A 23,500-nucleotide genomic window follows, 5' to 3' on the forward strand; every position below is an offset into this window, starting at 1 on the left:
AATTAGTTCAACCATTGTGGAAGACAGTGTGGTGATTCCTCAAGGATCTAGAAATAGAAATTCCATTTGACCCAGCAATCCCATTACTGGATATATATCCAAAGGATTATAAATCGTTCTACTATAAGGACACATGCACATGAATGTTCACTGCAGCACAGTTTACAATAGCACAGACCTGGAAACAACCCAAATGCCCATCGATCATAGACTGGACAGGGAAAATGTGGCACATATACACCATGGAATATTACGCAGCCATCAAAAACGATGAGTTCATGTCCTTTGTAGGGACATGGATGAACCTGGAAGCCATCATTGTCAGCAAGCTGACACAGGAGCAGAAAATGAAACACTGAATGTTCTCACTCATAGGCGGGTGTTGAACAATGAGAACACATGAACCCAGGGAGGGGAGCACTACACACTGCGGTCTGTTGGGGGAAAATAGAGGTGGGACAGTGGGGGGGGTGGCGAGTTGGTGGGGGGATGGCATGGGGAGAAATGCCAGATATAGGAGAGGGGGAGGAAGGCAGCAAATCACACTGCCACATGTATACCTATGCAACAATCTTGCATGTTCTTCACATGTACCCCCAAATCTAAAATGCAATTAAAAAAAAAAAAAAAATCTTCCTGCTGCCATGGCAGGAAAATAGAGTAATTAGAAACATTTCTGAGAATTCTGGTGCTGGAAATCTCATTAATATTAGAAAACTGAATAGATTGCATAAGAAAATTCTTGATCTCCTGAATCCTAACAGGATCTTTCTCTTCTTATTTTAGTGACTAGGATAAATTGATCACTGGTCAAAGGAATAAGAAAAAATTACTTGAAAGTCAAAGTATTTTATAACTAAAAATTCCTGTAGCTAAAATTCTCAAGCAAGCTCTGATAGAAAGGGCTCTGATACCAATTACATGTCAATCTTTGAAAGCTGCATTACCTCAAGGCCTTAAGTGTTCTCATGTGCAAAAGGAAGAAACTAATTCATTGAATGATGTCTGTTTTCCTAATTCAAAACTGCATACCTATACCCTATTAATTTTCAGTGATACTTACCTGACACACTGTGTTGCTGGTAATTGTAGGAAGATGGAATTGCACCAATAGGAAGCTGTGGCTTTGGATTGCCTGGTGGTACCTCATCATCATCCTCCCCAAAATGATGAACTTTCTCGTACTTTTCTAGGTAACTGAAAGAGAAAAACAGCACAGAAAAAATTTAAAAATACATTTATATCTTATTTTTTAACTCTTACTATTTGTTTTCCTTTTCTCAATAAGAATCTAAAATATAATTAATAAAAATACTATAAACCTCTTGTATTAGAATAGTAACTTCAGTTCAGAGTAAGATAAACCACAGATAAACTCAATGCAATGGTTCTAAAAGTATTTTATTTTCAGAAAAGACCATACCTCTACTCAAAAATATAAAAATGAGAATTATCAGATGACAACTACATGCAGATGAATAGTTGAATAGCACCTTTGTCTGTAAAAATTATATACAGTCATTATTCTCAGCAAACTGACACAAGAACAGAAAACCAAACACTGCATGTTCCCACAAGTAAGTCGTTGTTGAACAATAAGAACACATGAACACAGGGAAGGGAACATCACACACCGGGGCCTGTTGGGCAATGGGAGAGCTAGGGGAGGGATAGCAGGGAGTGGGGGGTTTGGGGAGGGATAACATTAGGAGAAATACCTAATGTAGATGATGAGTGGATGGATGCAGCAAACCACCATGGCATGTGTAAACCTATGTTAACAATCCTGCACGATCTGCGCATATATCCCAGAACTTAAAGTATAATAAAAAAAAAAAAAAAAAAAAAAAAAAACAAGAAAAAAAAAAAAAAAAAAAACACTTCTATGCAAGCTAGAAAAAAGGATTTAGAAAATAATTACATACGGTCATAAAAACCATGTGAAAATTAGAAGATTCTCTAACCCTTGACCTCTACAAATTCACTTATTAGCAATAACCACCAGTTCACGTGCAAACCTGGGTATATTCTCCGAGAATGTCTTTATTTAATAATACATTTTAAAGGTCTAAATATACCAATGCATATTGCACTACCTCATTCTTTTCTAACAGCTATATAGTATTTCATCCTATTGATACATTATAATTTAAATAGTTATCTAGCAATACATTTAGGGCATTTTCAGTTTTGTTTTTTGGTATCACAAATCATTCTGCAATAAACTTAATCTGTACACTTGTTTGAATATTTTCTCTTAATAGATATTAGCAAGGTATACTCATTTTAAACATCAATATAGTCAAACTGCAATCCAAAAGTATTATGCCTAAGACATTCCGACCAATTTATAAGACAGTGTATCCCCCACTGTATCACCATTATTGAGTATAATCAATCTTAATATTAACTAGGATTGAATTTTCAAATTCATGATACCTCATCATCTACCAGTTTATAGTAAGATTCTCAAGTAAGGCGTGATTTTAAAACAGGGAAACAATTGGTCAAAACCATGTCAAACACAACACTGTATTCTAAAGTAGTTGTTACTATACTTCACAGATAGGAAGTTAAACTAATTGATATATACTAACTTACATTTACCAAATAAAAGTTCTACATGTAATTATTTTACAGATCAATCCTTCTTCCATTCCTGATCTCGGCAGGTGCTAAGTCCATTTGGAGCTACTTTAAAAGTTCAGCAGTACCTACCCTCTGCTTTTTAAAAATAGCTGAAGTAGGGGAGATGGGTATTAGTGAACATATAAGATTATCTTGGAAGTATTATTTTTAGCACCAAATCTTAAATTTCAAGGAGGGATGAATGAAAGCTATAATTTTATAAATATAAAAACTAATGGCATGGAAAATCATTATCATTCCTCATTTTCCCCTTCCAGCTTTACAAGGCACAATAATTCACATCCTTGAGCCTGGAAAAGAATTAAACTGTCCCTTTCCATTATTTCCAAGTTCCCCACATAAGCCTAATTTGAGCAAGAAACTCTTTCCTAGCAGGTAGCTTGATAGCTAATGAATCCAATATTTTTCTTTATGGTTGTAGATAAAGCATACTGAAGCAAAGACATATATACAAATATAATCCTTGAGCACTGAAAACAGTAGGCAAGTATACACATTTCAACCTGAATCTGGGTATGTTCCTTGCAGATAGAATTTACAGTCTAAAAACATAAAACAGAACAAAAAGATTATTTAAAAGGGACAGTCTCTCTCTAGTATAAACCCACAATGGACTTAAATAGGTAAATGAATCAAATCCGTTTTTTTTAAATTGCTAAAACAGATATAATAGAAGGAAAAAATATATAAATGTAGACATAAAAAGAAAATTGGAAAAACAGCTGCTCAAAATTTATGTGACATATTTTCTGTAAATGAAGGAAAATATGTGTCATATAAAATCACTGGAATAGTATTCATGGAGGTATTTTAGATAGTACAATCTTTTAGAATTGTTTGAACTTCATTGTGGAATGGTTAAAACAGACTACAGATAAATAATCTTTATGAAATAATTGTTATCTAATCAAAGTAACATCGAAGATTTAGAATTTTAAAATCAAAATCATACCACTAAATAATAGGTTTAGGATGCTCTTCATAAGTTTGTTATTCATCATTTAGTACAGTAGATTTAAAATTTACATGTTTTTAGGGCAGGTGCAGTGGCTCATGCCTGTAATCCCAGCACTATGGGAGGCAAGGCAGGTGTATCTCTTGAGGCCAAAAGTTCAAAACCAGCCTGGCCAACATGGCAAAATGCCATCTCTACTAAGAAATACAAAAATTACCCAGACATGGTGGCACATGTCTGTAATCCCAGCTACTCAGGTGGCTGAAGTACAAGAATTGTTTGAACCTGGGAGGTCGGGAGTCCAGTGAGTCAAGATTGTGCCACTACACTCCAGCTGCCTGAGCGACAAAGCAAGACTTCGTCTCAAAAAAAAAAAAAAAAAAAACTTACACATGCACGCACACACACACATTTCTCATCACAGTCGGGAGAGAAAGCAACATTTTTAGTAAAGAAGGGCTATAAACATGAACTCGTCACTTCCAAAACACCCCAAATGGAACATAAGAGATGTGGAGTGAACTGACAACACTATATACTCATAATAAACCATATATATTATTATATACATAAAACCCTATATAATTCAAAGTTTCATAAGGTTTTAAAAATACATCATTTCTGGTCCCTTGTAATAGTCTAACGCTATTCTTCCAACAGATTCTTTGCACAATTCCAATCTTCAGAAATTTATGATTAAGGCTGTTATAATTCTGAAACGTTTACTTCCCTGGCTTGCAGGCCAGTACTTGTTCTCACTGCCATTATTAAATATTTCCAACTGAGATGCAAAAAGATTTTGGCACCCTCTCAATAAATAAGCACAAAAAACTAGTTTTTCAGTTATACTTCTAAAAACCAAAAAGTATTAACACACCAGAGAACACAGCTAAAATACAAAAAGTTACATTTCAAAGTGCAAGTGTTCTGATTTAATTCTCTAACATGACCTTGAGTTTACACATCAACAGAACTACCGTGTTCACTCATTAAACTGCAAATGCTAGACTGCACATTTCTTTCTCCTCAAAAATCAATGACATAACTTTGAATAGTTAACATAGTATTCAAACAAGTATTTGCTGAGCTCCTATAGTGATCTACCTAGTACATTACATATTTAACTCAAAACTGGTAAAATATTATAATCCAAAGCTTAAATGTGATAGACACAATGGCGGGAAAAGAGTCCATTCAAAACAGCATCAAATAATATGAGTACTATCATAGTGAATGTGGGGAAATTTAATGTATCTCTTACAATACCTGACAGATTAAGCAGACAAAATAATAAATTAGGTTACAGAAGACTTGAATATCATCACTAAGAAGACTGATTTATTGGACATGTAATGACCTTCTTTTAGAATCTCAATGGAAATTTAAAAACTCATCCTGTATCAATTCACAGAGAAAACTAAAATAAATTTAAAATTATATGTTGTATAGGGCACATTTTCCTTTTTTTCTCTCTTTTCTTTTTCTTTTCTTTTTTTTTTTTTTTTTTTTTAGTTTTCCTTTAGGTTCTAGGGTACATATGCGATAAGTATCTTTACATGTCGATTGATAGATTTTGTTTGTTTTTTTTTTTTTGCGAAGGAGTCTCACTCCGTTGCCAGGCTGGAGTGCATTGGTGCAATAAAATCTCTGCCTCCTGCGTTCAAGCAATTCCCCTGCCTCAGCCTCCCAAGTAACTGAGACTACAGACATGCACTACCACACCTGGCTAATACTTTGTATTTTAGTAGAGATGGCATTTCACCATGTTGGCCAGGGTGGTCTTGATTTCCTGACCTTGTTATCTGCCTGCCTCAGCCTCCCAAAGTGTTGGGATTACGGGCATGGGCCACCACACTTGGCCTTAGGGCACATTTTCTAACCACAATGCAATTCAAGAAACTTTTTTCTTAGAAGAAATCAAATCCTTGTAAAATTAGAAGTAACTTTTCTTATGCAAAATTCCAAACCCCTATGCAAAAATATAGAGACTAGTACAATAGTATCTATCAACAGATGTCAATTTATGGTCAATTTTGTTTCATCTCAACCACAATTACCCATCCTCACAACCAAATCTCTCTCAGATTTTTTAAAGCAATTCTCAGATATCACATAACATCATATATAAATATTTTGGTAGAATACTTAGAAACTAAAACAATAACAACCACCACCACAAATCAAGAAAACTCTTGATTATTCTTGGATCAAAGAAAAAAAAATAAGTCTGTATGATAGAAACACTTCCATATTAACAAAACCTTTTGAAAGGTTACCCAAAAAAGATGGTTAAGACAAGGACTCATATTCATCTCTCCTCTTAAATCCAATTACAATAAACTTTAAAGAGTAAAAATAAAGCGATACTAGCATTATTTCTCAGTTAAAACTTTTATAAATTCTGATACATGTAAAACAACTTCAAGGATCCACAAGGCCAACTTGCAAAACACATTTAGAGAGTAACATGGTCTGGTATATCCTAGGCCCAAATACTTAAAAAGACAAGTTCAATTTGGATTTCCCTGAGCTCCTGAGGAGCTATAGAGAGTGAGTGTTTTTCAAAATGGGACCGACAAAGTAACAACTGTTTTTTTAAAAGAATGATTGAAAGTTGGGTTGAAATAGGTGGTTTTCCAAGAAAGCAAGGTCCTTTATGAACTTTGACTTATAACTTCTTTGTCAAAATGAGCACAAAGACCAAGGGGATGTGAAGCAACTATGAGAAGTACGGGCATGGAATGATTGGTGTCATCCAGTGACAGAGACCTACACTGATGTGATAACTTCAAGATGAAACACTAGGCAAAAAATCAAGTACAGTAGCTTGGAAACCATAAAAGTAACAAAGTTTCTCTGCCAAGATTTCCAAAAGAGAGAGAGAAAAAAAGAGATTGCATTAAAGAGTAAATCTGACAATGTAAATCACATTGGTGATATACAAGGTAAGCCTGAGAAACTGTTCTACATGGAAAGGAAAAAACTAATGGAAATAAGTGGTGGACAAAAATGAAAGCTATGTATGATAAACAGAAGCTCAAACACAGAAATAAAAATTTGAAAACCAGTAGTCCTATAGGAGAGACCACAATAAACGTTAACAAAAGCAATAATCCTTGATGAAACAGAAGAATTTCTTTAACTGAAAGGCATGAAAAGATGTAAAAAACATCAAAAAGTTCCCTGAGTCTAGGGTGTCCAGGTACATGGGTCACCAGGCAAAATTTAAAAAAAATAGAAAAATAGACACATCTTGATTAAAGATTTAAGCTTCAAAAACAGAGAAAGAAGATTTTTAGAACTATCTAGAACCACCATCCCCTCCACCAAAAAAAAGGTTACATAGAACATTTGAATCAGGCTCTCATTTGTCTCCAAAATTAATTGCCAGAAAATAATTAACAAATATCAGAGTTTTGAGAAGAAAGGTTATTTCACAGGAGTTTCCTACCCAATCACGTTTCTCACCTAAGACAACAGAAATTCATTTTCAGGTATGCAAACTCAGAATGAATAAAGTCACATAGCTCTCTGGACAAAAACAAACAAACAAAAAAGCCACTCAAATAGTCTGATAGATGAAACAAAATTAAGAAATGGTTAGAAACACAGAACAGAATGGTGATTACCAAGGGGCAAAGGGGCAGGAGACAAGGAGAGATGTGGGTCAATTGGTACAAACATTCAGCTACAATATGAATAAGTTCAGAGGATCTAATAAACAGGATGGGGATTATAGGTAACAATACCGAATTGTATACTCTACTTGAAATTTGCTTACATGTTCTCACCACAAAACAAAAAGGGTAACTAGGTAAGGTAATGGGTGTGTTAACTAACTTAACTGTGGTAATCATTTCACAAAACATACATACCAAACCATCATGTTGTATAGCTTAAAATCGTACAATTTTATTTGTCAATTATACCTCAATAAAGCTGGAAGTTTTTTTTAAATTAAGGAATGGTTAAGTAGCAAGACAGATGACTAATAATAAGCACAGAAAGTATTTAAACTCTGATATTAAGTCGCAATAATAACTGTTATATATACAAGAGAACGCAAATGTGATTGGTAAGAATACAAAAATGTAAAACTATTAAAATAATTTGAGAACAATACTCATCACCTGAATTTCAAGAACTTTTCCACATAAATGGGAAAATAAAAGTACTAAGAATTAAAGCTCTAATCTGTGCGTTACTTGTACAGGAAGACTGAACAAAAAAGGTTTATTTTCACAGTTAATACTAAGGTAAATAAGTCAGCTGTGTTTCTAAATTTTTTTCAAGTGCTTAACACAAAAATTAAAATCAGGATCATTACTTTCAAAATCACCACAGGGAAATAAAAATAATAGCAAATATAAATATATAGAAAAAAGGAGAAAATAAAGACTATCCTATGATGCAGCAAGTCCACTCTCAGACATTTATCCTAAAATAAAAACAACTGAAAACAACACAAACATCCATAAAGGAAAGAATAAAAACACTGTGGCATATTGAGGCAATGAAATACTATATGGCAGCAAAAATTAACAAACTGACATGGACCCATACAAATAGCCATCAACAACAAAATGGTAAGTTAAAAACACCATTTCAGAATACATTATGATTCCACTTATATGAAGATCATAAACATGCAAAAAATGAATATATTTGTAGCAATAGACAAGCATGTAGTAAAATGACAAAGGAAAGCAACAAAATGATTATTATCTAGAAGACAGGCTAAAGTCTGTCCTTCTATAGAGAGAGGCTTCAAAGGTATTAGTAAGGTTAAAAATTTTTTGGAGGTGGGGGTTAGATAAACTTAATATGTATTAAGCTTTTTTGTGTGTGCATGATGTATTTAATTGTGAAATATGTCATGTCCTTCAAAGTGGAGCACACACATAACATACTCCAGTAAGGAAAGACATTTAATTTATAGATTGACATTGTGAAATATATCATGCACATACAAAAAAGCTTAATACATGTTAATTAAAAAATTTTTAATGTCAAAAAATTTAAAAAAAAATTAACATCAAAAAACCAGTAGTTAATTGTTTCAAACATTCCAAAAACAGACATCTCCATTGCTATGTAAAATGTTTCCAACTACAGAAAAAGATTGGAAGCTACTCTGAAAATTGTAATCTAGTAAAACTCTGATAAACTTCCTTAAAGTTGGTTAAAAAAAAGACTAGATACACAACACATACAGCACACGAAACGCTAATTTATGTATTAAACACAACCACCCCAACTCAAGACTCTGTAAGATTTTATTGTGGAAATCCAATGATAGTTCAGTATCGAAAATTTCATAACAATTAAACTATAATCTATAGATCAAAGAAGAAAAATGATATTATGTAAACAAAGGATACCAAAAAGAATTTAAGAAAATCAAGCATCCATGCTTGACTGGAAAAAAATATTTAATTAATGAAGAATCTCAGAATACTACTTTTGGATCTCTCCTATGACTCTTTTGTTGTGCAAATCAGAGAATTTCCAATGTAACTCCTTTTCCAGTACAGGCCTTCTCAGGATTTCACAAGCCAACTTCAGCCATAGTACTTGCCTCTGCAGAAGAATGTCCTTCAAAGTAGGGCACACATGTAACATACTCCAATAGGGAAAGACATTTAATTTATAGACTGACAGTAACTCCTCTCTCCCTCCCTCCATATATCAGGTACTCGATATGTTACTCATCCCATTTCAGACAATGTAGATGGCATAAGAGAGGAACCTTCAATCATTTGTTAGCTTCTGACAAGCGGAACCTTTACTCATTCATCATATTCCATTTACTAATGTAATATTTCCATTACTTTGTGTGTCTAGGTTAAGTCAACTTACAGATATATTACTGAACTTTAATTAAACCATCTCTCACAAAAAGGACAACTAAATTAAATAGATTCCTCCAAAGAAACCACAGTTTGAATAATGCAAACAAAACTAAACAATAAAATGGCAGAATACACACTTAGCACCTGAACTTACTGTCAACCATACTATGAAATAAAAACAATGACAATGCAATCAGACACAAAAGAAGTAGGCCAAAAGATTTCTATACTACCAAAAGAAGATCTAAACTATAAATTTACATGCCCTGACAATGATTAACCTCGTCCTAAGTTAATGCTATACTTTTTGTTACCTGATGGTTTACAATATGCTTACAACTAAGTATCCAGAAGCTGAAGACAAACCTCTAAATTTAGCAATGTTTTTCAAGCACTGAAACTTAAGTACTTTGCTAAAATTTAACATGAAATATTACTTCAAGCAAGGATACCGATAAATATTTACAAGAGTCATTTGAGATGCTAACTTCTGTATCACTGAAGAAAAATCTCTTCATTTTCTCATGATAAAAAATGGGTAAATTAATAGATGGAAGATATGGTAAAAAAAAAAACTGTTAGAAAATGATAAGAAAACACTACTGAAGAGCTGAAGAAACAAGTATTAGAGCAAATTAGATTGTGTTGGAGGTTTCTATATAGCGGAATTAAAGTACAGATGTTTTTAACATGTCTGAGTTTATGGTATTTACTAGATTCTCTTTCAAAAACAGAATTCACAGAGAACTGCTTTTTAGTGAGTCATTAAAGGAAAGCTGTACCATGGAAGATATGTTCCCATAAGCAAATAAATTTTTTTAGAAAAAAAGACTTTTCAGAAAAACACGTTAATTCTACTTAAAGACAATAAATAAGCAGGTGCTTTAACTGGAAAAGACAATGAAGGGATAGGATAGTGGGAAGAGAAAAGAAAAAACAGGGAAAGTAAACACAAGGGGAAAGGAGGAGATTACAGGGTAAGATTAGACATGTGAAAATCATTTGTTAGTCATTCACAGGCAGACCAATGTAGCAAAGAAGCTGGAAGTTGGCAATACCAAAAATGTTACAAGATGATTTCGATGTAGTAAATTATATAAAAACAAGGTTTTTGACATACAGCAAAATTTACTTCATAATGACTTTTATGATCACATAATGAATTGCCTCATGGAAAAAAAATTTTTTTACCACAGTGTTTCTTGGTGATGTAGTACTCTTGCTGAAGAGTACTTCTAAGTGGTGACAAGCTTGACAAGAGTTAAGCCTTACTTCTCAAAACCCCCAACATTACTAACTTTCCTGTGATAACATTAGATGATGAGCAATATCTCATGTAGCAGATAATTTAGAAAACAAAGCAATAATGACAATCTACCCATTACCTTAAAGGTGAAATTCTAACAATAAATAGAATGTAATTACTTTTAAAAGAAATTCATGCAATATGGAACATTTTTTTAAAGGGTGTTTTTAAAAATGTATTTTCTCTCTATCATGCTCCTTTGTGGCTGAAAATACTGTGCAAATGTCATCTATTAAAACTCTTCAGCAGGCGCGTATGCTTGTCATTTCAATACTTTGGGGGGCTATTGTGCAAGGATCACCTGAGCCCAAGAGTTTGAGACCAGCCTGGGCAACATAGCGAGACTCCACCTTTAAAAAAAATAAAAAATTAGCTAAGAGTGGTGGTGCACGCCTGTAGTCCCACCTCCTGGGAAGGCGGAGGTAACAGGATCACTTAAGCCCAGAAGGTTGAGGATGCAGTGAGCTGTGATTGTGCCACTGCACTGCAGTCTTGGCAACAGAGTGAGACTCCATCTCAGGAAAAACAAACAAACAAAAAAAACACCACACACAAAACTCTTGTATCTACACTTGAACCAGAAAAATGAATTTTCCAAATAATGTAAAAACCTCCCTTAAGTTTCTTAGGCCTTAAACCTTTTAACAACAACTTTTATACTGATACAGATTCATACTTGAAAGTTACAGTAATATAAAAAAATTCATATATCCTTCATCCAGATCCAGATACACCAACTGTTTATATGTTGCTTCATTTACCTTATCCTGTTAATTCTCTCTCTCTCTCTCTCTCTCTCTCCCTCCTCTACCTCCTATACACACATTTTTTTGGGAACCACTTAAAAATAAGTTGTTTCTCCTTGTTTTTCATGATCTTGACATCTTATCTTTCAAGAGTATAGGACGGTTATTTTGTAGAATGTCCATTAAATTAGATACAGAGAATGTATTTTTTGAAGGAATACTACAGATGTGAACTGTTACCCTAGTATATATATTAAGAGGGACATCATGTATATTTGTCTCATAGTTGGTGCTTTTACTTTAATTATTTTGTTAAGGTTGGGATTGGTAGGTTAACACACTATGAAGTTAACCTTTTCCTTTTAGAAATTACTAAGTAATTTACAGAAAAACACTTTAAGTCTAACTATCCTATTCCTTATCAAAACTTGTACCTGCTAGTTTTAGCATCCACTGATGATTCTTGACTATGTCACTGTGAAAGCAATTTTTCTAACTCCATTATTCCTTCAACATTTATTAGTTGGCATTCTACTTGTGAGTACTTTCCATCCTCTCCTGTTGACTTACTCATTATTTATACCACCATGGATTCAGAGAGTCTCCTCTTATTTCATGGATATTACATTCCTATCATTATTCAGTCAAATGTTCACGTTATCCTAGATTTGGCATCTGTATCCTTTAGACATTGTCCCAGATTTGGCCACTGGGATCCCTTTCAAGTTGGCTTTTGAATCTTTTTGATGTGTCCTTATCATTTTTTTCTTTAGCAGTTTCTTACATTATATTTATAGCACAATAAGATATTCCAGGCTTATCATGTATTTTCCCTGCTTCAGCCCTAGAATCCCTCTTTCTTCCCAAGAACCACTGCTTCTTTTATCTGGACACTAGTGTGCTCATTGCTTAAAGAAGAATCTTTACTTCTAGGACCTTTCATTATACAAAACTAAGGGATATTAACAAATGCATGCATACATGTTTATAAATTTATTTCTTTATCTCTAAAAGGATGAAATCATAGTAACACCTCTAATATCAATTCAACATCACAGTTATCTCTTTTCGTATTTTAAGCATTTTTCTCCAGTACTGAGAAACATGGCTCATGTTATTCTCAATAAAATTGCCCATTTGCTCAATCCTAAACAAACCTAGAATTTAATATGAATTTTACAGTTCTTTTTTTTTCTTTAGATAAATGGCATATTATTTGAAGCACTAATTCATTTGTTTCTGTTTTTATTCCATTTTAGGTTTACTTAGGTTTACTCTGTCACGTTATTGGATCTTTTTAATTTTATTATTACTTACATAAACTATATTTTCTGGACACAGAGGCTCACACCTGTAATCCCATCACTTTGGGAGGCTGAGGTGGGTAAGCTGCTTGATTCCAGGAGTTTGAGACTGCCTGGGCAATACAGCGAGACCCCCATCTCTACAAAAAATTTAACATTTAGCCAAGTATGGTGGTGCAAACCTATCATCCCAGCTACTCAGGGGACAAGGGTGGAAGATCACTTGAGCCTGGGAAGTAGAGATTGCAATAGGCCATCACTGTGCTACCACACTCCAGCCTAGGCAACAAACTGAGACCCTGTGTCAAGGGGAAAAAAGAAAATAAAACTAAATTTATGGGTTTCGGCTAAAGTCGTGATGGGATAATTTATGTAATGTGTTTGCTTTATTCTTTTATTTTGTTTTCTGTATCTTTTGGTATTTAGTAAAGTCTGTATTTCTGTTATATTGATTACCTTGATATTTACACATTTGCAATGCCTTAACCCAGTCTCTTATCTTGACATCTGGCATGTCAACTTTCAGTAGTATCTTCTGACTCCCAACTACTGCTTCTGTAACAATGAAGGTTTGTTCTATTTTCCCCTTTACTTCTTCCTTTATAGTTGCATTATTTCTATTTTGTAAAAACATAACAGATTTACATATTATACTGACACAAATTTTGGAAGAAAAACGGATGGGCAAGACAGAAATAAATTTTAACCAAAAAATGTGCAACATTAACAAATGGATTTTAAAATAAGGGATCATGATTTACTAAGTGTACATAATGATGCATTTGTTCCATACAATCCATGTATTGCTCTTCCACTAAGGAAAAGCAAGTATCAAAATAAAGTGATTCTAGAAGCAGACGTTTAAATCAATGCATGACAAACTATTAAAGTTTTTTTTTTTTTTAAATTGAAGCCTACCACAATTCATGCAACAAATACTTATTAAGCACTTACTATGTGCAAGACATTGTTTCATATGCTCAGAATACTATGTAAGGAGAGCAGACAAATATTGTCATCCCATGAGGCTAACAGTCTCATGGGGAGAGACAAACAATAATAATAATAAAATCCTTTTTAAGAAGATCATAAAAGCTTTTTATGTGGTTAAAACAAACTTTTAAATAGAATTTATTTCATTTTATTCACAATATTAAAAATTTTTTGTATATTTCTATTCTAATACTAGGTTAATATATTAGGGAGTATACCTCAATTTTTCACTGTTAAGAATATAATTATAGTCTGAAGAAAATAGATTTCTAGAGGAAAACACCAGCAGTTCCTGGATTTAAAGCTGGATGGAAGAAATAACTTATAAACTTATGGGAGCCCCCCCTTAGAGAATGAATAAAGTATTTACAGGCATAAGTAGAAACATTACAATTTACTAGGTTGAAGAGCTCTTATAAGGTTTACTTCAAATGTCTGTATGAAAAGAAGGGTTGCATATAGATATTAAGCAACCAAAAACGAGACTTTATTGCTTGTTTGTTAATATCCCACATTCAAGTACCTTACTATTAGAAGAACTTGCTTAAGTGATGAGCATTAGAGTCTCGCCTACATTAAAATGCTAAAAGCATGAAAAAAGCCTACTCTCCACTTCTAGGCAGCTAAAACATGAACATATAACAGATGGATTCTCCTACCTGAAGTTTTGAGTTTTTAGGGAAGAACAAACATAGGTTATTCAAAGCAGTGGCAGTAGGAAGTGAGAGACTAATTCCTGGTTTTCCACAATTCCTGTAAATATCTCGTCTTCTGAAATTAGCCAGGACAGATTTACATAGTTTGTAACTGGTCACAGTCTATGACCCAATAAATTCCACTCTGAGAAATTTATCCTATATTGCATGTTGGCAAAGAATAGGATAGGGATGTGGAATACTACAGTAATTTTTGACAATAAAATACTGGAAAAAAACACATGTTCAAACAATAATAAATTATTGTTTTAGATTCTTAAGTCGGATTACTATATAGCTGTAAAAAATGACTTAGATCTGTATTTGGTGACACATAATAAAAAAGAGTATAGAGCAACTGTGTACTTGGTGTATTTCTATCTAGGTAATAAAAAGAAGATCAACTCTATGTTTGCATATGAACCAAGTATTTCTAGAACAGAATGAAGAAACTATAATAGCAGTTAGCCTCATAGTGGAGATTTTCTCATCCTTTACATTATTTGAGTCTTTTCCTTTAAGAATGTGCTTGATGACTTTTCAATAAAAAGGACAAATTTAAAAATAATATATTAAAAGATACAATATTTAAAACAAAATGAAGAGATCAATCAATAGAGCAGAGAATTATCCAATATAAAAAGGTAGTATTTCATATACATGTCAGGGAACATTAGTGTTTTCAATAATTAATTCTGGGATAACTCATTATTGCAAAACCAAAAAAAATTAATTGTTTTAACTTATGCCATACTAAGCAAATTTCAGGTAAGAAATTTAAATGTAAAATTTTTTTAAAAGAAGAAAATGTGTCAATATATTTATAATATTAAAGAGCAAGGGGCCAGGCACAGTGGCTCACGCTTGTAATCCAAGCACTTTGGAGGCCAAGGCGGGCGGATCACCTGAGGTCGGGAGGTCAAGACCAGCCTGACCAACATGGTGAAACCTCGTCTTTAAAAAAAAAAAAAAAATTAAAAAAAAAAGCAAGAAAGGCTCTTCCTAGCATGAGAAGTCATTACCCCAAGGAAGACTAATATATTTATCTCATTAAAATTTAAAAACGGCCAGGCATGGTGGCTCACACCTGTAATCCCATCACTTTTGGAAGCGGAGGAGGGTGGATCACCTGAGGTCAGGAGTTCAAGACCAGCCTGGCCAACATGACGAAACCCTGTCTCTACTAAAAATACAAAAATTATACAGACATAGTGGCACACACCTGTAATCTCAGCTACTCAGGAGGCTGAGGCAGGCGAATCACTTGAATCCGGGAGGTGGAGGTTGCAGTGAGCTGAGATTGTGCCACTGCACTCCAGCATGGACGACAGAGCAAGGCTAAGTGTCAAAAAATAAATAAATAATAAAACAAAATAAAATGTAATAACTTCTTAGGCAAAATATAACACAATGCTAAATGATAAACAATAACCTAGAAAAGTATGTGTATATGTTTGTGTGTGTGTGTATAAGTACATATCTTAAACTACTTTAAGTAATTACAAAAAGGACTATTATAATTTTTTAAATGAACAATGATATGATTTTTTAAAACAAAATAATATTTGATGCACATGAGAAACACAAATGTGAAATGTGTTTGAAAAATCATAATATTCAGTTTTGGCAAAAGTTTAGGTAAACAGAAACTCATACACAGAGTAGAAATATATAGTTATATCAGTTCTGAAAGATAATTTAACAATATTCTCTTTAAAAGCATTAAAAATATAAGTATCATTTGATCTCAGAGATCTTTCTCCTACCAAATAACTCTTAAGAAAGTAAACATGTTGGCCAGGTGCAATGCCTCACGTCCGTAATCCCAGCACTTTGGGAGGCCCAGGCAGGCAGATCACTTGAGGTCAGGAGTTCCTAGACCAACCTGGCCGATATGGCAATATCCCATCTTTACTAAAATTATAAAAATTAGCTGGGCACGATGGCATGCACCTGTGATCTCAGCTACTCTGGAGACTAAAGCAGGGGAACTGCTTGAACCCAGAGGCAGAGGTTGTAATGAGCCAAGACTGCACCACTGCACTCCAGCCTGGACGACAGAGTTCATCTCCAAAATAAAATAAAATAAAAATGTTATTCAAAAGATTCATTCAAAGACATCATTACATATAGATGATATATAGTTTCAAAGATTTGCCAAAAAGAATCAAACTGCTTATAAGGATGAAAAACAACCCAACTCTCCAGTAGAGAACTACTATACTCAGTTTTACGCAAGAAAACTACACGTGATCCATAAAAATGATGATGTCAAGGAATACTTAATGACATATAAAAACATTTCAGATAATATGTAAAAATTAGACAAAAACATACAGTATGATTCTATGTAAAATATTCATAAGTGAATATATGTAAAATATATATTAAATTTTTAAAAATTTTTATCAAGGATAAAGGAGTAAACATAGAGAAGTTATTCCTTCTGAGTTTTGAATAAGGAGAAAAAGTTAAGATATGAATCATTTTTTAAGTGGTAGAGAAAGTAGTTTAAAAAAATCTAAATGCCAGTTGCTATTTTCTTAGTACATTAGAAAGATATCTAAAAACGAGTACAGAAGACAGGAGTGGAAACCGGGGAATTCAAGCAAACAACCAATCTTTAAAACAGCTGTTATAAGAATAAAAGAAGGAGGATGTGGTCATTTATTGAGGCAGTAGCAGTGTTACATAGGAAAAGGGACTTTAATTTGGAAAAAAGAGGATAGAAGAGACAGGAAGTGGGTAGGACAGGTAGGTAAAAGAAAAGGAGGGATATAAACAGAAGAACAAACAAGATAGGAGGAAAAGAAAAGAACTGAGAGGGAGACATGAAGGAAATAAACTGGGGAGTATGAAAGAAGAGGAAGGGGTAAAGAAATAGGAAGGAAAAAAAGGAAGACGAAGGAAAAAAGCAGGGTAGCGTACCACAAGAAAAAACTGACAATATAAGAGAGTTACCATAAATCAAAAGGGTTATCCAGAGACTCCTATGGCATGGTATCATCAGCTGGTAAGCAGCAACCTCATGAGAAGAGGAGTAGACTTGAAGTGACTGTACAATGGGTAGAAATGATCCCCTACAGGGTCAAAGTTCTAGATGGGACTTTGATATCAGCACATGGAGGGTGCAAAATATATAATATATATACACCCATATTTCTAAAATTATTAGAAAACAAAAAATTTATTTATATTTCTTGAATAATCTAATAACTCTTCCGGGTTTAAAAAAAAAAAAAAAAAAGAAAGAAACCCTTGCAGAATACAAAAATTCCACACAAAAAAAGGACAGGAGTGAAAAATTACCAGATAGTAAGTTTTAGAGTGAAACGGAAATAAATAAACTTGTAGGGAAAGTACCCTGGAAAGCTAAGTGGGGTGGGGGTGTAAAATATTATCTTGTTAAATTATCAAAGACAAAAATAATAGCTAAGTAGGCAGAATATTAACAAATTCTTTTCCAGAGTCATTTCTACCACATAATTTATAAATTAGATTCATTATTTAACAACCATACTTTGTTTTGTGACCTCAGACAGTAAAACTGAATGCCCTGACCAAATGAAAAAGAAAAATCTCTTACTATCAGGGAAGTTAGGCTTTTTTAACTAATTAAAGTACGTAGGACAAATGCCCTCTACCACTAGGATAACACCATTACAAAATAGGACATACTGGGAGTATCCCTGGTGCTGCAATCAGCCCTAGCTACCTGAGATCTGACCTAAAGACTAGTTTTACTAACACTGAGTCCAAGTCTATCACTTCTATGATGACCTATTTGTCTGAAGCTCACTAGTCTTATTTCTGCAAATTATACACTTACCTGTGCCTCCATAAGTGTATCCCTCCAAAATTTATTAGGAACTGCATGAAATATAGAGATAGAGAAAAGGGTTCCAATGTAGGTCATTTATGCAAGATGTTTTCTTCATATTTTCCAATAATTTTTGAAAATTAATAAGAAAAAATTATATGCTGAGGTTGCTAAGCTCTATGGAAAGAACAAATATTCCATCCCTGAAATTACGAAGACGGAAAAAAAAATTGTGCCTGTTTTGCTGTTGAACCTGAAACTGCAAACGTTACAGCCACAGTGTGTGGTGCTTAGTTAAGACAGAAAATGCATTAAATGTATGGGTGGAAGACGAACAAAAATGTGTTCTGATTGACGGCAACTGGGTTCTATACCACCTGCAGTTTCAGGTATCTACTGGCGGTCTTGGAACATACTCTCCACAGGTAAAGGGGAACGTCCATAAAACACACTCAAAAGTGCTCTAGATGCTGGGATTATCAAACACAGATTGAAACCCCAGGCAAAATTTCATAACTGCTTACAATGTGGGAGTATCAAAAACCAAAGACAAAAACAATTATTAAAGGTAGCCAGAGGAAAAAGAAAACATTTGCTTCAAAAATGCAGGAAGAGAAAAAATAAAAATATTTCCTAAAGAACAGAAATGATCGTTTGTTTTCTTTTTTAAACCAGAAGACCTGTACTAAAAGATTAAGTTTCTAAAGGGAGGTATGGAGATGTAATGAAAAGGCATAAAAAAAATGTAGATTATCTTGTTGATATGTACATATATGCATATATATTGTACTCTGGGATTTAAATATAGACAATAGACATCTACAATGTTTATGACATATATATTTTATATGTGTGTGTGTGCGTGTGTGTATGTATTTTTTTTTTTACATAGAGCCAGTTATATGTAGTTAAAGTACTCTAAGGTCTTTCAATTAGGTCTTTCGATTTATGGGAAAGGGATAAAACTACCAAGTATTAGACGTTGATAATGGAAGGGTGAGTGTAAATACCCACATGAATAAAAAATAATAAAGATAAAAAAATCCTTAGTTAATTCAAACACGACAAAAAGGAAAAAATATGTAAATAAAAAAGCAGAGAGATAAAAATAGAAAATAAGATATTTTTTTTTGAGACAAAATTTCACTCTTGTTGCCCAGGCTAGAGTGCAATGGTGCAATCTCAGCTCCCTCTATCCTCTGCTTCCCTGGTTCAAGTGATTCTCTTATCTCAGCCTTCTGAGTAACTGGGACTACAGGACTACAGGACTACAGGCGGCCACCCCCATACCCAGCTAATTTTTGTATTTTTAGTAGAAAAGGGCTTTCATCATGTTGGCCGGGCTGGTCTCGAACTCCTAACCTCAGGTGATCCACCTCTCAAAGTGCTGGGATTACCAGCGTCAGTCACCACACCTGGCCCAAAATAAGACTTAAACCCAACTATAACACCAGCTGTATTAAATATAAACAGACTAAATAAGTTTAAAAAAAAAAAATCCAATTACATTTTAAAAATTCAACCATATGCTTTTTATCCAGAAGGCTGAAATTTTAAATGTAAATATTAACCTAATAAATTAGCTGAAGTAGCTATATTAATATCAGATAAAACACACTTTTTTTTTTTTTTTTTTTGAGACGGAGTTTCACTCATGTTACCCAGGCTGGAGTGCAATGGCGCGATCTCGGCTCACCGCAACCTCCGCCTCCTGGGTTCAGGCAATTCTCCTTCTTCAGCCTCCTGAGTAGCTAGGATTACAGGCATGCACCACCATGCCCAACTAACTTTTTGTATTTTTAGTAGAGACGGGTTTCACCATGTTGACCAGGATGGTCTCGATCTCTTGACCTCGTGATCCACCCGCCTTGGCCTCCCAAAGTGCTGGGATTACAGGCTTGAGCCATCGCGCCCGGCCAAAACACACTTTAATATAAAAACCTCTACTAACAATAAAGCAAATTTTATAATAATATATTTAACTTATTTAAAAAGCATTCAATTGATCAAGAAGGTATCATTTCACCTTTGACCTAATAAGAGCCCCAGAATACAGAATGCAAAATCGACAGAACTAAAAAAATGACAAATCCATAATTAATAATAAACATAGTTTATTTCTTTTTTTATTTTTGAAATGGAGTCTTGCTCTGTCGCAAGGCTGGAGTGCAGTGGCACGATCTTGGCTCACTGCAACCTCCGCCTCTTCAAGCAATTTCCCTGCCTCAGCCTCCCAAGTAGCTGGGACTACAGGCACATACCACCACACTTGGCTAATTTTTGGTATTTTAGTAGAGACAGCGTTTCACCATGTTGGCCAGGATGGTCTCGATCTCCTGACCCCAAGATCTGCCTGCCTCGGACTCCCACAGTGCTGTGACTGCAGGCCTGAGTCACTGCACCAGGCCTAGTTTCATTTTTAAAACATATCTCTCTTAACAACTGAAGAAACAAACCAAAAAAATCCAGTAAGGATACAGCTTTATCTGTATTATTAACAAACTTGGACTAATGAACATACTGTATATAAAGCACTGAACTGTTACAATGCACAATATTATTAAGCATGAATACAATATATTTTAAAAATTACCATATATTGAGTCATAAATTTCAAATAATTGGGTTCATACATACTATGTTCTCTGACCACAATACAAACAAATTAGGTAATAATAACACAAATACTAGGAAATCACCCCGTGTTTGGAAATTAAGAAATATATTTTGAAATAACCCAAAGGACAAAAAATCCTAATACTGTAGAAAGCAGAAAAACATTTTAACTTAATCACAATAAACTAGAACATGCAAAACTTGTGGGAACAAACTAAAAGCAGTACTTAAGACAGAAATGTACAGCTCCAAAACCAAAAATATTAAAAAGCAAAAATGAAAATTAATTATGAACATCCATGTCACAAAGGGTGTTAAAGTAGGAGGGAATAAAAGGCAAATGCAGAGATCAATGAAACAGAAAATTAATACAATATAGAGAATCAACATATTCCAAAGTAGTTTATCAGAAAACACTGATAAAATTGATTACTTTCTGGTGAGGCTGATGGGGATGGAAAGGAAAGTGTACTAATTACTATAAGAATGAAAGAGGAAACATTAATTATAGTTCCTGCTGGTACTATAATATTTGACTAGTGCTATAATTATGAAAGAAATTCAGTCTGTAACACAAACTGTCCCACGAATAAAACTATATGGTAGATGACTTCCTTGCAGGTGGGAATTGTATCAGACAGTTGAGAAATAAATTACAATATGTGCCAGGTGCAGTAATGCATGCCTGCAAGTCCCACTTACTTGGGAGGCTGAGGTAAGCTCAGCCCAGGGAGGTCTAGACTGCAGTGAGCTATGATTGGGCCACTGCACTCCCGTCTGGGTGACAGAATGAGACCCTGTCTCAATCAATAACAATCTTGCATATATTTTTCCAAAAATAAGGAAAAGAGTTCATCAGAACACTGACATTAAAACCTAATTAAGGACATTTCAGAAAAGAAAAGGCCAAATCACATATACTAATAGACAGCTGTAAAACTGTAAACAAAATATTACCAAATCAAATATAAGAACATATATTAGAGATAAAACTTTATGAAAAACTTGAGTTTATACCAGGATTTAAGGTTGGCCTAACATTTTTAAAATGTAATTTGCTACATTAAAAAATATGGAAAAAAATTCAGTATCTATTTTCAATTAAAAGAAAACAAAGCTAGTACTTCATACCATTACCAGTGCTATCCAAAAAAAAAAAAAAAAAACAGAAAATGTGATAGCAAGAAACTGAAGAAACGGGAACTGTGCACTGCTGGTAGAATTTAAAATGGTTTAGCCACTACAGGAAACAGCATGGCAGTTCCTCGAAAAATTAATAATAGAATTACTATACAATCCATCAATTTCATTTGTGGGTAAATATCTTTATAAAATGGGAAGCAAGTGCAGATGCAGTTGCTGATTTTAAAAACAAAGAAAAGAAAAAAAAGGAAAAAACATGGGAAGCAAGGACTCAAAAGATTGTTTGTACACTAATGTTCATTACAGCATTATTCACAATAGCCAACAGAAGAATAAGCCCAAGTGTCCATTGACAAATAAATAGATAAAAAGAAAACAAAGAAAAACTTTTTCTCAAAGTAGGAACAGAACTTCCTTATTTGATCTAGGGTATTTACTAAAAACAAACAAACAAACACACAAACATATCTAAATGATGGAAGTTTTTCTTTTAGAACCTGAAACACAGATACCTGTTGCCATAACTTCTTTTGAAGTGTCCTGGAAATGCTAGCCAAGATAAAGCTTTTTATGAAAGAAATAAAATTGTCATTATTTGTGAACAGGAGCATTCACATTACCATCATTAATAAAGGAGTTCAGCAAGATTGCTGGATACAGTGTTATATTTCTACATATAACAGGAAACATAAGAGCATACAATTAAGTATCCAGGAATATATCAATATAATGTATATTGATACATTATAAAAGAAAGAAAATCATAAAACAGTACTGAGAGAACCAAATAAACAATTTAAAATTTTCATGGATTAGAAGACTTAATATTATAAAGTTGTCAGTTCTTCCTAAATTTAGTTCAAATCTAAATTCCAACAGTTTTTTTTAAAACTAGAACACAAAACACTGAATCTGTATCATACAAATATAAATAAAGTTACAGAACCATAAGGCAGGAAATAGAGACAATTATTTGATTCTATAAAAAAAACTAAAACATAAGGTATTTTTAAAGCATCATATAAAAAAAGACGAACATTTAAAGGTAGTAAAAGCAAGTCCAAATATACCACTACTCACAAATAAAAAAATAATTACTAATAAACTTTAGAGTTCAGATAATAAAACTGAATAATTAAAAATGGAAAGATATGCTATTTATAAGATATCTTAATTTATAAGTATAGAGAAAAGTTTATTAAAGGAATGGAAAAGGTTGTATTACTTCCATTCTTATCACATAAATTGGGAACTGCTCTATTAATAAGAGACAAAATTGTTTTGATTTGGTTTGGTATTTTTGGTAGAGAAGAGTATGCTATGTTGTCCAGGCCATTCTCCACCTTCTGGCTTCAAGCAACCCTCCCACCTCAGCATCCAAAGGTGCTAGGATACAGGCATGACCCACTGCACCCAGCCTT

At 33.6% G+C, this 23,500-nt stretch overlaps 1 protein-coding gene across 1 annotated transcript in view; it reads right to left on the bottom strand.

Annotated features, from left to right (window-relative positions):
• ARID2 (AT-rich interaction domain 2) overlaps positions 1-23,500 on the bottom strand; it is a 196,032-nt gene that overhangs the window by 105,335 nt on the left and 67,197 nt on the right. Inside the window, exon 4 of the mRNA XM_017529648.2 lies at positions 1,064-1,197. Coding sequence (XP_017385137.1) covers positions 1,064-1,197 — 134 coding nt within the window. The remainder of the gene's footprint in view (positions 1-1,063; positions 1,198-23,500) is intronic.

This window comes from Cebus imitator, unplaced genomic scaffold (genome assembly GCF_001604975.1).
Source record: "Cebus imitator isolate Cc_AM_T3 unplaced genomic scaffold, Cebus_imitator-1.0 Scaffold2, whole genome shotgun sequence".
NCBI lineage: Eukaryota > Metazoa > Chordata > Mammalia > Primates > Cebidae > Cebus > Cebus imitator.